At 43.8% G+C, this 16,370-nt stretch overlaps 1 protein-coding gene across 2 annotated transcripts in view; it reads left to right on the top strand.

The window, feature by feature from the left end:
* The window catches only part of RNF34 (ring finger protein 34), a 56,829-nt gene extending 41,770 nt beyond the window's left edge, over positions 1 to 15,059 (top strand). Inside the window, exons 6-7 of one of the 2 annotated variants that reach the window (XM_068271618.1) lie at positions 11,353 to 11,382; positions 14,519 to 15,059. In XM_068271618.1, coding sequence (XP_068127719.1) covers positions 11,353 to 11,382; positions 14,519 to 14,706 — 218 coding nt within the window. In that variant the 3' untranslated portion in view covers positions 14,707 to 15,059. The remainder of the gene's footprint in view (positions 1 to 11,352; positions 11,383 to 14,518) is intronic. The other variant, XM_068271619.1, reaches the window with a different exon arrangement.
* Positions 15,060 to 16,370: the final 1,311 nt, after the last annotated feature.

Below are 16,370 nucleotides of genomic sequence, written 5' to 3'. Positions count from 1 at the left end.
ATCAGGCCCCAATTTGCCCCGTGTGGGCTCCTGATCACTCGGCCAAACCCTCAGACCCCCTTCCGATCACCTCCCCAGTGCATGGATTGCATCTATTTTCCCCTCTAACCACCCCCTGAGACACCCATCAATCACCTCCTGTCACCCCCCTAGCACTCCTATCCATCAGATCAGGCCCAATACAACCTGTCATCTAAAAGGCCACCCTGCTTATGACCGGTTCCACAAAATTCGCCCCCTCATAGACCACCTGTCATCAAAATTTGCAGATGCTTATACCCCTGAACAGTCATTTTGAGACATTTGGTTTCCAGACTACTCACGGTTTTGGGCCTGTAAAATGCCAGGGCGGTATAGGAACCCCACAAGTGACCCCATTTTAGAAAAAAAAGACACCCCAAGGTATTATGTTAGGTGTATGACGAGTTCATAGAAGATTTTATTTTTTGTCAAAAGTTAGCGGAAATTGATTTTTATTGTTTTTTTTTTTCACAAAGTGTCATTTTTCACTAACTTGTGACAAAAAAGAAAATCTTCTATGAACTCGCCATACACCTAACGGAATACCTTGGGGTGTCTTCTTTCTAAAATGGGGTCACTTGTGGGGTTCCTATACTGCCCTGGCATTTTAGGGGCCCTAAACCGCGAGGAGTAGTCTAGAAAACAAATGCTTCAAAATGACCTGTGAATAGGACGTTGGGCCCCTTAGCGCACCTAGGCTGCAAAAAAGTGTCACACATGTGGTACCGCCGTACTCAGGAAAAGTAGTATAATGTGTTTTGGGGTGTATTTTTACACATACCCATGCTGGGTGGGAGAAATTTCTATGTAAATGGACAATTGTGTGTAAAAAAATCAAACAATTGTCATTTACAGAAATATTTCTCCCACTTAGCATGGGTATGTGTAAAAATACACCCCAAAACGCATTATACTACTTCTCCTGAGTACAGCGGTACCACATGTGTGGCACTTTTTTACACCCTAAGTACGCTAAGGGGCCCAAAGTCCAATGAGTACCTTTAGGATTTCACAGGTCATTTTGCGACATTTGGTTTCAAGACTACTCCTCACGGTTTAGGGCCCCTAAAATGCCAGGGCAGTATAGGAACCCCACAAATGACCCCATTCTAGAAAGAAGACACCCAAAGGTATTCCGTACGGAGTATGGTGAGTTCATAGAAGATTTTATTTTTTGTCACAAGTTAGCGGAAAATGACACTTTGTGAAAAAAAACTATTAAAATCAATTTCCGCTAACTTGTGACAAAAAAATAAAAACTTCTATGAACTCACCATACTCCTAACGGAATACCTTGGGGTGTCTTCTTTCTAAAATGGGGTCATTAGTGGGGTTCCTATACTGCCCTGGCATTTTAGGGGCCCTAAACCGTGAGGAGTAGTCTTGAAACAAAAATGACCTGTGAAATCCTAAAGGTACTCATTGGACTTTGGGCCCCTTAGTGCAGTTAGGGTGCAAAAAAGTGCCACACATGTGGTATCGCCGTACTCGGGAGAAGTAGTACAATGTGTTTTGGGGTGTATTTTTACACATACCCATGCTGGGTGGGAGAAATACCTCTGTAAATGACAATCTTTTGATTTTTTTACACACAATTGTCCATTTACAGAGGTATTTCTCCCACCCAGCATGGGTATGTGTAAAAATACACCCCAAAACACATTGTACTACTTCTCCCGAGTATGGCGATACCACATGTGTGGCACTTTTTTGCACCCTAACTGCGCTAAAGGGCCCAAAGTCCAATGAGTACCTTTAGGATTTCACAGGTCATTTTGAGAAATTTCGTTTCAAGACTACTCCTCACGGTTTAGGGCCCCTAAAATGCCAGGGCAGTATAGGAACCCCACAAATGACCCCATTTTAGAAAGAAGACACCCCAAGGTATTCCGTTAGGAGTATGGTGAGTTCATAGAAGATTTTATTTTTTGTCAAAAGTTAGCGGAAATTGATTTTAATTGTGTTTTTTCACAAAGTGTCATTTTCCGCTAACTTGTGACAAAAAATAAAATCTTCTATGAACTCGCCATACTCCTAACGGAATACCTTGGGGTGTCTTCTTTCTAAAATGGGGTCATTTGTGGGGTTCCTATACTGCCCTGGCATTTTAGGGGCCCTAAACCGTGAGGAGTAGTCTTGAAACGAAATTTCTCAAAATGACCTGTGAAATCCTAAAGGTACTCATTGGACTTTGGGCCCTTTAGCGCAGTTAGGGTGCAAAAAAGTGCCACACATGTGGTATCGCCGTACTCAGGAGAAGTAGTATAATGTGTTTTGTGGTGTATTTTTACACATACCCATGCTGAGTGGGAGAAATATCTCTGTAAATGGACAATTGTGTGTAAAAAAAATTAACAAATTGTCATTTACAGAGATATTTCTCCCACCCAGCATGGGTATGTGTAAAAATACACCCCAAAACACATTATACTACTTCTCCTGAGTACGGCGATACCACATGTGTGGCACTTTTTTGCAGCCTAACTGCGCTAAGGGGTCCAAAGTCCAATGAGCACCTTTAGGCTTTACAGGGGTGCTTACAATTTAGCACCCCCCAAAATGTCAGGACAGTAAACACACCCCACAAATGATCCCATTTTGGAAAGTAGACCCTTCAAGGTATTCAGAGAGGGGCATGGTGAGTCCGTGGCAGATTTCATTTTTTTTTGTCGCAAGTTAGAAGAAATGGAAACTTTTTTTTTTTTTTTTTTTTTCTCACAAAGTGTCATTTTCCGCTTACTTGTGACAAAAAATAATATCTTCTATGAACTCACTATGCCTCTCAGTGAATACTTTGGGATGTCTTCTTTCCAAAATGGGGTCATTTGAGGGGTATTTATACAATCCTGGAATTCTAGCCCCTCATGAAACATGACAGGGGGTCAGAAAAGTCAGAGATGCTTGAAAATGGGAAAATTCACTTTTTGCACCATAGTTTGTAAACGCTATAACTTTTACCCAAACCAATAAATATACACTGAATGGGTTTTTTTTTTTATCAAAAACATGTTTGTCCACATTTTTCGCGCTGCATGTATACAGAAATTTTACTTTATTTGAAAACTGTCAGCACAGAAAGTTAAAAAAAATCATTTTTTTGCCAAAATTCATGTCTTTTTTGCTGAATATAATAAAAAGTAAAAATCGCAGGAGCAATCAAATAGCACCAAAAGAAAGCTTTATTAGTGACAAGAAAAGGAGCCAAAATTCATTTAGGTGGTAGGTTGTATGAGCGAGCAATAAACCGTGAAAGCTGCAGTGGTCTGAATGGAAAAAAAGTGGCCGGTCCTTAAGGGGTAGAAAGCCCTAGGTCCTCAAGTGGTTAAACAATGATCGTCTGCTCCTTCCCTGCTCTATTATATGGGAGGGTCAGACTAGTTCCGCAGAGGCCATTGTGGACTCCGGTTCTGCAGTAAACCTCATTGATTACGATTTTGTTAAAAAATTGGGGATACCTTTGTCCCCACTTAACCAGCAGATTCTGGTCACTGCAGTGGATGACTCGCTGCTGCAGAGTAGTCAATCTCTTTTTCAAACCCCCTTGTTGTCATGTTGTTTAGGGGCGTCACATGAAGAGAGATTACAGTTCCTGGTTATGCCCATGGCAACCTCCACCATTATTCTTGGTATGCCCTGCAACTCCACTCCCCACAGATTGACTGGGCTTCAGGTCAGCTGCTGGAATGGTCAGCCTATTGCCATCAGCATTGTTTGGGCAGAGTGGCAGTTCGTGCTACCAAGATACAGGTTGGAGGAGTGGCAGTGCAGGTTAAAGCAGAAGCTGTAGTTAAAGATGCCAAGCCTGAGACCGGCCTACCTCGAAGGGTGGTCAGGGCACCTGCGGAGACGGTGGAGGACTGGATGCCTAGTCTGGGGCCTTACAAGCGAGACATTCTAGGGGGTAAAACATTTCGTCAGACTTCACCGGTTACATTACAATATTTACCAGTGTCAAGAAAACCCAGGACTCTGAAAAATCAGACTAGTAAGAGAAAGTCTGTAGAGTGGGAGTTTTTCCCAGGGGACATGGTGTACGTATCCTCTCGGCATAGGGCCCCGAAGCGATTATCAACCAAACTGGGTCCTACATTCATAGGACCATTCCCAGTGATCAGGAGAGTCAATTTTGTCACCTATGCTGTCGATCTTTCAGCCAGTATGGGAGGTGTTAGATCAGTCCACGTGTCTCTATTGAAGCCGGCAGTGCACGTGGATTCCCCTCCCTCCCTCCCTGTGATGGTAAAAAACCAATCGGAATGTGAGACCGAAAAGATTCTAGACCCACATTCTAAAAAACCTGGTGGAGAGTGTCCGGAGTCCACTCCTCGGGGGGGGGGGGGGGGGGGGGGGTACTGTGAGAAAACGTGGAAAAGCCGCCGCGTGTAGTGATAGCAAGGCGGCTGGCTCCGCATCCAGCGCGGTGGTTTGTATGCAGCAGCATGCGTCTGATAATATGATAGATCGCGGAAAAACCGCCGCATGTACTGGCAGCAAGGCGGATGTTTCCGCGGCCAACGCGGCGGTTTGCACCCAGCAGCGTGCGTCTGGTGTGGCTGGGTCTGTTAGTGCACCTGGATGGAGAACTACGCGCGTGAGCCAGAAGGCCGGACCTTTATGCCAGCAGGAGATGGATCAGCTGATCAGGACGATCAGCTGATTCCTGCTGGACTCCTGATTGGCTGAGTGTCTCGGGCGGGGCGGCAGAGTCCTGCAACTATATATATATATATATATATATATATATATATATATATATATATATATATATATATATATATATATATATAGCTTGCTTGCCAGTTGCTGGTTGTCTGCCATTGCGAACACTTACATGGAAGCATTCAGACCATAGTCAGATCCTACAGTGTGTTTGAACCAGGAGGACCTGGAAATTCACACTGAGCCAGATTACTTTTGTTCATCATTGTATTGTTATTCAGACTAGTTCCAGGGTGTAGAGACCAAGGACCTCACACCCAGACTAGGGAATTTGTATTATCATTTGTGTTATACTCCAGACTAGTTCCAGGGTGCTGAGACCACGGACCTCGCACCCAAGACTAGGAAACTGTATTATCATTTGTGTTAGTCTCCAGACCTGCCTGTGACGCCCATCTTCCAGGGGTCACTGGCCATCGGGTCTTCTTGCTATTCAGCCTGGGACTCCACCTCTTGGATGTCTCAGGCTGCTGCAAGATCTCTGCACTTCCAAAGGGAGGTATTTCTCATACTGCCAAGGACCACCTGTTCCTCGGGTGGTCCTCACTCAAAGTTATTACTGTTGCACCAAACACTCACACTATATAGGTGTCCAGAGGTTAGCAATATATCTGTATTATTGGTGATTCTGCAGATCAATAATCAGGTATATATCTGCATTCTTGGTGATACTGCAGATCACCAATAATCAGATTCTCTCTGCGTGCTGACACCGATCGTTACAACTTTATCACAATATGCTAATTTTTTGAGAAGATCCTGTATATGTGGGTAATTCTTTTCCCTTTATTTACACAGATGGAATTATTTTGGGACTAAAGCTGGTAGAATATCCAAATGTATAATAAGTAGCTGGAAGGCAGGGTTTCATGGTATTTTATGCCATATTGTAATACTGCCTTGTTGGTTAGCGTTTCATCAGCTGAGTTTACTTTACTCTCTCTTGATCTTTTGCTTATTACTTATTCTACATTCTCTTCTGTAAATGTAGACATTAGGTTTTCATGATAGGTATACTGATTATAGTTTTTCATCTTTCTTATGCTCATTTTCTGTTACCTGGGTTTGCTTCTGGGCTGCTTTTAAAGCTGAACTGTGGTCTGGCTTAATGATGCTGTGTATGAACCTGTTTATGCACAAACTATGTTGAAAGCTGAATAACTCACTTCCACTTTCGCATTCACTTTGTGAATGTGGTAACTAATCATCCTGTGGCCATGATGTCATGCCTTGGAAAGTCAGTGGCTTCCCATAACATTGGTTATGGTGACTGCCTCATACTCAGCTCAGAAGCATATGGGATGGCCTTGGATTTAATTCAGAACTATTACTGGCCCTGCAAAAAAACCTTTACCTTGGGGTGCGGTAGTTTTGCGATTTCTTCAATTCTGTGAATATCCACATTTGAAAGGAAGAATAAATGGAGCCCTGTGGTAAATTTGACATGTCCAGTGTTCTCCCCAGAATTTTTTTCCAGCTGGGTGGCATGAGAAAGTAGCCGGGTGGGGCATGATGGGGGAGAATGCAGGGTCGGCACAACTCTGCTTTCAGCATAGGAGGAGGGTAAGGAGGCAAGCCAAAATTAGCTGGGTAGAGCATTGGCTAAAAGAGCCCGGGGAGAGAACACTGCATGATATACCTGCCATGCACAAACATTTTTTTGTAGTGTGGAGCTACAAAACAGAGTGGGTGCAAAAGTAGAGCAACCAAGTTAATACTTCTTTCTTTTCACAGGTGAAACTTGATTAGCTACTCTAGGCAACTACTTGCACTAGATGTTCTGCATCTGCCATAAATAACCTTTCTGTTTTAGTAAGTGTAACGATCGGTGTCAGCACGCAGAGAGAATCTGATTATTGGCGATCTGCAGTATCACCAAGAATGCAGATATATATACCCGATTATTGATGATCTGCAGTATCACCGATAATCAGATATATTGCTAACCTCTGGACACCCAGCAAGAAAACACAAAAAGACAGTAATATATCACAGTAATGTGGAAATATCCACCTCACAGCAATTCCTCAGAGGTGTGGTTACCTCTGAATGGGAACCCCGTGCATGAGATCCTCTAACCAGGCAGAGTGAGGAATCTCGACCCCCTAGCAGTAATTGTCTGCTTGGGGCAGGCGTCTCGGAGAAGCAAGCCTAAAGATAACCCTCCAGTGGGAGACGTTCCACTGAAGGGAGAAAGGTCAGACAGGCAAGGGTTCAGCAACAGAGATGTCGGCAGAGGTACAGGAGCGGAAGGCAGAAGAGTAATCGATAATCAGGCAGAGGTTGGCAACAAGAATCAGATAGGCAAAAGTACAATAACGTAGAGAGAGAGAGTAGTCAAGGATAGCCGAAGTCAAACACAGATACAATATCAAAATACAATCCTAACTAAGGTGAGAAATCCTTAGTATCAACACCAGGGCACTGAGCTAAGGTCTGAGCGCTAACACAGAAGTGTTTTCACGACAGCAGACAACTTGCTACTGACAAGCAAGTCCCATATGTAGCCAGAGGGCTCCCCAGCGCCGCCCCAGAGCCCCAGCCAATCCACAGCCTCGCTGGAGTCAGCTGACCGGCCTGGTCAACTGACTCCCCTCCTCAAAGAATAAAGTCCCTGTGTCCTCGTGCGCACGCGTCAAGCAGAGACTAATGGCCGGCGAGGGGGACCCCACATGGAGTGAGCGTACGGCGGAGTCCGTCAGGCGTGCGGACCCCGCCGGGCATGCGGACTCCGCCGTCCGCATTGCCCCGCTCGGAGGTGCGCCACATGTACGAGGCTGAGAAGCGGAGCCCGCTGCCACGTGCGTGCTGGCAGCCGGTCCGCCAGCCCTTACAGTAAGCTGTTCAGTAAGCCAGCAGCTATTCAGTAAGGAGTTCTTGGGTGAGACTCCCTAATGCTGGGCATACACTGTCCAATCCGGCAGCTCGATTAGCTGCCGGATCGACTCCCCGCTCGTTGCCGCCGTCGGGGATCAATTCCTGCTCGTCCCCGCAGGCGCTTCCTTATCTTCTGCTCGACTCCCCGCTATTGTCCGCCTGTGGGGATCGAGCGGGGGAATCGATTCGGCGGGTCATCGGACCTGTCGCAAATGATCGATCGAGCCATCAGCGGCTCGATTGATAAGGGGGGAAACGAACCGTGTATCCCCAGCATTACACTGCTACTGCCTACTGAGCGCACCCTAGTGGCTACAGCTCTGGTTGTTTGAGACTTCCAGAAGAAACACACGATATAAATGTTCTGTGTTTTAGTGGCTGGATAGTGTACTGGTTGAAGTGAGACTGAAGTGTCAATAATAAAAAAAACAAAAACTGATACCTAAAACGAGGCAATGCTTTGGGTCCTATAGAGCCTTACCGTTCCTCCTATGGTCCCTGCGTTCCAGTGCTGGATCCCGTTAGCAGTCTCCCACCGATGGGTCAGAGACTGCTCACTTCTGCCGCTGCGGGAGGCTTCATCAATGTTCAAGAGCTTTAGTGCTCCTGAAGACTGCCGCTCTGTAGTGCTCATGCATTATAATGTGTGCTCGCGCATACGCACGCATACATACGCAGTATGGCTTTGGGAGTAATTGGGCTCCCGAAGATTGTCGAAGCCTCCCCTATCGGTCTGATACTGCTAACAGGCGATCTACCGCTGGAATGCGGGGACCCTAGGGGGAACGGGAAGGCTTGCATTGTTCCCCAACCCTGTCCTCAAGGCCCACCAACTGTATAAATCCACACAGCTCTACTGAGACACTAATTGGCTCACCTGTGATTGTGTGTGGTTTCCTGCAAAACATGTACTGTTGGTGGGTGTTGAGGACAGGGTGGGGGAACGCTGCTCAATAGGACCCAGAGCATTCCGTCTCCTTAGGTGAGTATCTGTTGTTGTGTTTTTTTTTGTTTTGTTTTTTTATTATTATTGACACTTCAGACTCCCTTTAAAGAGAACCCGAGGTGGGTTTTAAGAATCCTATTAGCACACAGAGGCTGGTTCGGCATATAACCGCCAGCCTCTGTTACTATACTGCTCCCCCCAGGCCCCCCTGCGTTCTGCTGTCCCCCATAAATCAAACCGTCGTGCTAGCGACACGCGGCGTGTTGATAGCAGGCTGTTTACATGCAGACTGTCACTCACCGCCGATCCCCGCCTATGTTCCTTCCCTCCCCGCCTCTGTAAGCGGATTGGAGGGAAGGGACACAGGCGGGGAGCGGCGCTATAGAGGAGGCGGGGGAGCGGCAGAGAGTGACAGTCTACATGTAAACAGCCTGCTAGAGATACGCTGTGTGTCGCTAGCAAGGCGGTTTGATTTATGGGGGACAGCAGAGTGCAGGGGGTCCTGGGGGGGGGGGAGCAGTATAGTAACAGAAGGTGGTGATTATATGCAGAAGCAGACTCTGTGTGCTAATAGGATTGTTAAAACCCACCTCAGGTTTTCTTTAAGGGCACAGCCACTGGCACAGGTTAAAATCTTGGCTCTTCCTGTTCAGTAAGGAGACCTTAGGCAAGGCTCCCTAACACTGCTACTGAGCACGCCCTAGTCACTTTGAGTTTGCCCGGAGAAAAGCGCAATATAAATGTTCTGTGTCTTCTCTTTAATCAGGAAATCGTGAGGAGAGATATCTTTATCTCTTACATTCTGGTCTGCTGGTTACATTTAGTCTAAGCATATCAAGAATCTACAATATAGGGAGTATATACAACCCAGTTTCAAAGGAAAATTAGATTCTGTGTAATATGTTAATAGAGAATGCAATGATTTTTCAGTCATGCAAACACTGCTGTATTGAAAATAGTACAATGACAACATTGCAAATGTTTGAAACTGGAAAATCTCATTGTTGAATCTGATGCCATCATGCACTTTTTCAAAACTTGGGCCATGGTCATTTTACCCCCTGTAATGCATTACCTCTCCACCCTTCACAACACTTTTTTTTAAAGAATACCCGAAGTGACATGTGACATGATGAGATAGACATGTGTATGTACAGTGCCTAGCACACAAAGAACTATGCTGTGTTCCTTTTTTTTCTTTCTCTGCCTGAAAGAGTTAAATATCAGGTATGTAAGTGGCTGACTCAGTCCTGACAGACAGGAAGTGACTACAGTGTGACCCTCACTGATAAGAAATTTCCCTTTTTATCTCTTTCTTGCTCTTAGAAGCCATTCTTCTCAAGGAAAGTTTTATAGTTGGAATTTCTTATCAGTGATATTTAACTCTTTCAGACAGAGAAAGAAAAAAAGGAACACAACATAGTTATTTGTGTGCTAGGCACTGTACATACACGTCTATCTCATCATATCACATGTCACTTCGGGTATCCTTTTAGCATTTCGGAACTGAAGAGACCAATTGCAGCAGTTCTGGAATTCAAATGTCCTATTCTTTGCAATATTTTTGTTTTACCGGTATGCCAAATGTTTTTTCCATGGGCAACAGATCTGGATTACAGGCAGGACAGTTTAGCACCCTGATTCTTTACTATGGAGCCATGCTGGATGGCAGTACATGTGGCAACATAACCTGTATGTATTGTTCAGGATTTCTGGTGCCTACCCTGATGTACATGCTACCCATGCCATATGCACTACACTAATGTATTCTCATGCCATCACTGATGCCAGCTGATAACTAAGGCCAGTTGCTCCAAGTTGATGCAGGGTTATGCAAATTCTGTACATAGATTTATTCAGCTTGAAAGTGGACCAAGCAGACTCTACCTTGGGGGGGGTTCAAATGGTTCATTTCCAACCTGCATAAATTTGCATACAGAATTTTCCTAATCCTTTAGAAGCTTTCTTTATCTCACACAACATGTACATAACTAGCCAGAGGTCCTTCTGCTTATCAGCCTGAAGCACATCCAGAAGAATTTCATATTTTAATTTATCAGATCACTGTACAGTTTCATGTTTTTGTTTTGTATAGTTTAAACTTTGTTTATGCGGCACCAACAACAAACTGCATTCAGACAGTGAGGCCTGGAACGCTTTTTGAGTGTTTAGGGAGCGCTTTAAATTGCTATTTATTTCCCTAAACGCTCTGCCAATGTAAATAAATGTAACAAATTCCACAGTGGTGATTGTGATTAGCAAAAAAAGCAATTGCAGGACATCCAGCATTTTGGGAGTGTTTGTGTTTCAATAATAAGTATATAAGCCCTGGCACATCACTCATGAATCGCTACACACAGTGATTTTAAATTATTGCAAACTGTAAAAAAAAAAAAAAATTTGAAAGGACCAATCAGAATTAAAATCCTATCACAATCGCTGGCAAAAAGCTTACACTTTTTAAGATTTCTACCAGAATCGCCGAAAAAAAACGCTCATGGAAGCGCTTACAAAGCGCTAATCAAAAACTCTAGCGATAGCACTTTGGGATTCGTAACGGGTTTCAGGCCTGATTTTGTTTTTTGGGGGGCCTGTTCCTGAGCCAATGGATTGATTTCTTCCAAGGTTGCTTGCTATTGTATTCTCAGGAACATGGATGTCAGATCATAGTTTGCATGTTATAGCCAATCTGTATGAGCCTTTAACAAGAGACCTGAAAAGTATTCCTCATGAATGTCATGTATTTTAAACATGCAATATTTCTAATGCTACTGTTTTTTGTTTTTCAGTGGAAAGTCTGGAAACCAAACCTGAGCAAGGTTAGTCCAAGTCTACAGTATACTGAACAAGTCCCAAACTGCCTTGATTATTAATGAATGATTTTTGAATATATAATGTTCCCCAACCCTGTCCTGAAGGCCCACCAACAGTGCATGTTTTGTAGAAATCCAGAGAGGTACCGTACTTTTCGCCTTATAAGACGCACTTGCTCCCCAAAAAATGGGGAGAAAAAGTCCCTGCGTCTTATACAGCAAAGGCAGGGAATCCCCGACTTACGAACACCCACCGATACAAACCGCGACCCGCCGTCGGGGATTCCCTGCCTGTGCGTCCTGCTGTTGCACTCTAGTGCCGGCTTGTAATGACTCGTCATTGATGACGCGTCATTACAAGCTGGCACTAGAGGAAGCCACCCACAGAAGCCGGATGTCTTCAATCGCTGCGGGCAAGATGGAGGAGGTAAGCTGCTGCCGCTTCTCAATCAGAGGGAGACCCGAGGACACACAGGGGGACCAGAGGACACCTGAACGTGGGGGTAGAGGCAACCCGGGGGGGGGGGGGGGAAAGACAGCAGAAACAAGGGGGCAGACAGCTGGGTGCAGACAGTAGACACATGGAGGACAGAAACCTGGGGGCAGACAGCAGGACACAGGACGACACCATTTGGGGGAGGTCATGTACAAGACGCTCCTGAAATATGGACGCACCAGGTTTAGTTTATATTTTTTTTTTTCCCTGGTTGTTGCCCTCCAAACCTAGGTGCGTCTTATATTCCGGAGCTTCTTATACGGCGCGAAATTACGGTAGTTAATCAGCTTTCCTGAGACACTAATTACCTCGCCTGTGAATGTTTGTGGTTTTCTGCAAAACACGTACTGTTGGTGGGCCTTGAGGATAGGGTTGAGGAACTCTGCTTTAGGCAAATGAGGTAACGCTGGAGAGAGGTTAGGGAGGGTACCATTAAAGAAGCCTGCATGAGGTGTACCTGCTAACACGTATTGCTTTTATGTGGAACTGATGTCTGTATTGCTTGCAGCTCTCAGCACCTGTGTATATGGGCTGAGGAGTGCATAAGCCTGGTCTGTTCATTTGCAGGAGGCGGGAGTCTTTTGTTCACCCATATACAGGACAGGTGCTGCTTGGTCCAGAGCACTTGCTCTCTCTCTCTACCCATGTGAATAAACCGCAATTATCGACCATCAGCCGATCCCTGTACATCCCAGATAACTGAGACTGTACATCTCTTGGCCAACAAAAACATATTAAAGTGACACTGAAGCGAAAAAAATTGTGATACAATGTATTGGTTGTATAGTATGGATAATTACTAGAACATTAGTAGCAAATAAGTCTTCATTTTTATTTTCAGTTATATAGTTTTTTTTTTTGTTTTTTTTTTTTTATAACATTGTATCATTCTCTAATATTTGCAGTTTACACGCTACACTCAGCATTCTAAATTTCACAGAGCAGGCTAATGACCTTTTGAACCTTCCTCTGCAGAAAAAAACAAAATACAGTGACACAGTTGCGATAATAAGCTTCAAAAGACAGAGCTCTCTGCGACTTTGAAAGTCAGAGAGTTCAGTGAAGCTTTTTTTGCATAGATAATTGGAAACAATATTAGACTCATATCTCTGCTGCTAATGTTTTATATCTTAAGGTGGCCATACACTTACAGATTTGCAGTAGATTTGACTATCAGATTTCTGTCAGATGCTTGTCAAGTCGAATCTGACAGGAATCTGATGTGTGCCACACACTAGGAACAGATTTCCAATAGATTTCAGAATGAGCAAGAAATAACGTATAAACATGTACAGTGTTTGTTCTCTGCACAACAAATGGATCTATATTATAGTGTCCTGCACTGCAGTGCTGTCAAGTGTAGGTCTCCCTCCCATTGTAATCTCATCCGTTATAGGAGTATAATCACACAACCAAATATCTTCTAAATGTACATACAGACGCATGATCAAAGTCAGCTGAGGCGGGCAAAAACAACCACCTTAGCCAACAAACAGGTGTGTGTACATTAGCTTCCGACTGCAGCCCAACAAGCAATTTCCACCAGGCGGGTCAACGTGACAGAGTGGCAGCTGATTTTATTGTGCATGCTGCTCCCTTGCCCACCATGTGACGTCACTCACGCTATGCCCCCCTGCCCCTCCACTAATTCTGCATAGCAACAGAACAGCCCAGCGATGTCCCCCAAGGGGATAACCAACGGGCGACATTAGTCACAGGTCTGTACGCACCTTAAAGGGAACCTAAACTGAGAAGGATATGGATTTTTCCTTTTAACATAACGTTTGCCTGACGCTCCTGCTGATCCTGTGTCTCTTATACTTTCAGCCACAGCCCCTGAACAAGCATACAGATCAGGTGCTCTGACTGAAGTCAGACTGGATTAGCTGCATGCTTGTTTCAGGTGTGTTTCAGCCACCATTGCAGTCAGAGATCAGCTCTGGTATTGTTTAAAAGGGAACCTACATATCCCTCTCAGTTTAGGTTCCCTTTAAAGCAGTAGAATTAGCCATACTATACCAGAATACACGCACGTATTGTACTGTCCACTGTTTCGGTGAATTTTATATAGTAAATGAAGAGAATTCTGTTCCTGGTGGGAACCATGTCTTTTGCCCACAGTTTGAGGCTAAATACTGTTGTCATTTCTTCCCTTAGCGATTGGAGGAGAAAAGAAAAAAAAAGTTGAGTCACCTCAGCCTTGCTTGTAAACACAAATGAGCAGAGGATCATGTTTCAGCTAGGCAGAGAAATAAAGGGAAGAGGAGGAATATATTATAGATAAAAAGAACCCCCAGCATGCAACTGTTTGGCAATGGCTATTAAAGGGCCAGTGCTCCTAAGGTATGTGATAACTCCAAACCATTACAGCAGAAAGTTTTGAATGCAGGATTAGCACCTTTATCACTTAATACACTCAGACCAGTTGCTGTTGAAATTTGATTTTTATGGTGACAATCCTGCTTTAAAACAGAAGAGCATCTATATCTCTACTTGTATGTGATGTACAATGGTTTACTGTATTAATTTTTTTTTTTTTATTGGAATACGAAGGTTACTTTTTACTGTGCCGTTAGCCAATGAAATATACAATTATTTTTATTTTTTTTTAATCGAGGTTCTCTATAAAAATGTCCTATCTTTCAGATCGAGATCGACTGCAGCTGATCGGCCATGATGACAACCTGTGCCGGATCTGCATGGACGCTGTAATAGACTGTGTTCTCCTGGAGTGCGGACACATGGTCACATGCACCAAATGTGGCAAAAGGATGAGCGAGTGCCCAATCTGCCGGCAGTATGTGGTGCGGGCTGTTCACGTCTTCAAATCCTAAATAACCAGACCAAATATCTCATACCTGACTTGATGGAAATGTAAAAAGGAAACTGGTTTTCTGTTTAGCTCCTGAGTGTTCTGTTAGAGATTATGTTTTGTAATAATAAGTGAGGAGGTTTTTCAGACAACTGCATGCTGGTGTGTTTGTGAATCTGGAATGAATGATACGCAAAAAAAAAAAATGAAATATTTACCTGTGGAATGAACGCTGTCCATGAAAGTGGATTTTCACGTTACTTATTTTTAAGCATCTTGTTTTTACTATATTTGTCATTCTTACCTGGAAACACTTAAAGAGAACCTGAACTGAAAATAAAGTCAAAATAACCATACACGGGTCATACTTGCCTCCTGTGTAGTCTACTCCTCAATCTTTCTCCTCTCCTGCGTCCCATTTGTCCCTCTCCTGCGTCCCATTAGTCCACTGTGATTAATGGATTTCTCCGTCCTCCATTTTAAAAATGTCCATTACCCCATAACAGCTTCCTGGTCAGCACTGTTAAACTGTAATATCACCACTTGAGCCATAGGGAAACATGGACATTACCTTGCACATTCAGTTGTAACTGACAGCTGCTGATATATAACTGACAACAACTGGTATATTTCACTTGTGACAAAATATTGTCATAACTGGATCGGATCACTGTAAGAAGAAAATGGTAAGCTTCTGAGAGGAACTGACAATGATGTAAGTATGTAATATTCATTTGCAGCTACGTCCTGTTTATTTTAAAAAATTTTACTTGGTTCAGGTTCCCTTTAAAGTAAACCTGTAGGGTTAAAAGGAACCCGATGTGAGAGATATATGGAGGCTGACATATTTGTTTGCTTTTTTAACCCCTTCCATACCAGCAGTCTCTGGCCCCTTAAAGGACCTCTGTCACGAAGATCTTAAAATGTAAAATACATGTAAACCTATACAAATAAGAAGTTTCTTCCAGAGTAAAATGAGCCATAAATTACTTTTCTACTAAGTTGCTGTCGCTAACAGTAAGTAGTAGAAAACTGACATTACCTACAGGTTTTGGACTCCCATCTTCTCATGGGGGGGGGGGGTTCTCAGGGTTTGCTTTATTTTTAAAAGCACTTAGTGAATGGCAGTTGCTCCCTCCAATTGCCAAAGTGTACGGTTAACAGGGAGGCTGGCCAGCATGTGTATGAATCTTTTTCAGGGAAGGTCTTTATAAAGAATAAAAGCCTTGCTAAGAATCCCCTATGGAGAGATGGACTAACCCAAAGCCTGTCGGTAATGTGAGATTTCTATTACTTACTGTAAGTGACAGAAACTTAGGAGGAAAGTAATTTATGGCTCATTTTACTCTGGAAGAAATGTACTTCTTATTTGTATGTGTTTTAATTTGTAGCCTCCCTGGAGGCTGACTCATTAAAAAACTTGCTACAAGTGGTATTGACTAGCTAGGTTTGTCTAAGCTGAAAACAGGCCTAGAAAGAGTTATAATGGTGTTTGTGCACCACCTACTGGCAGTAGGTACATATTACAGGCAGCATTACAAAAAAAAGTTATGTTTTCTAATACCATACTGTATATTGCACAGAGAATGACTCTTATTGCCACACTGGCCTGAACTCGGCCGTGACGGACTATAACGACCACCATGGCTAAGAGTTGTGCAGCAGACCAGAGTGTGTACAATGGCC

This window comes from Hyperolius riggenbachi, chromosome 1 (genome assembly GCF_040937935.1).
Source record: "Hyperolius riggenbachi isolate aHypRig1 chromosome 1, aHypRig1.pri, whole genome shotgun sequence".
Classification (NCBI taxonomy): Eukaryota; Metazoa; Chordata; class Amphibia; order Anura; family Hyperoliidae; genus Hyperolius; species Hyperolius riggenbachi.
Note: the sequence above shows the minus strand (reverse complement) of the source record. Positions and strands in the feature narration are given on the sequence as shown.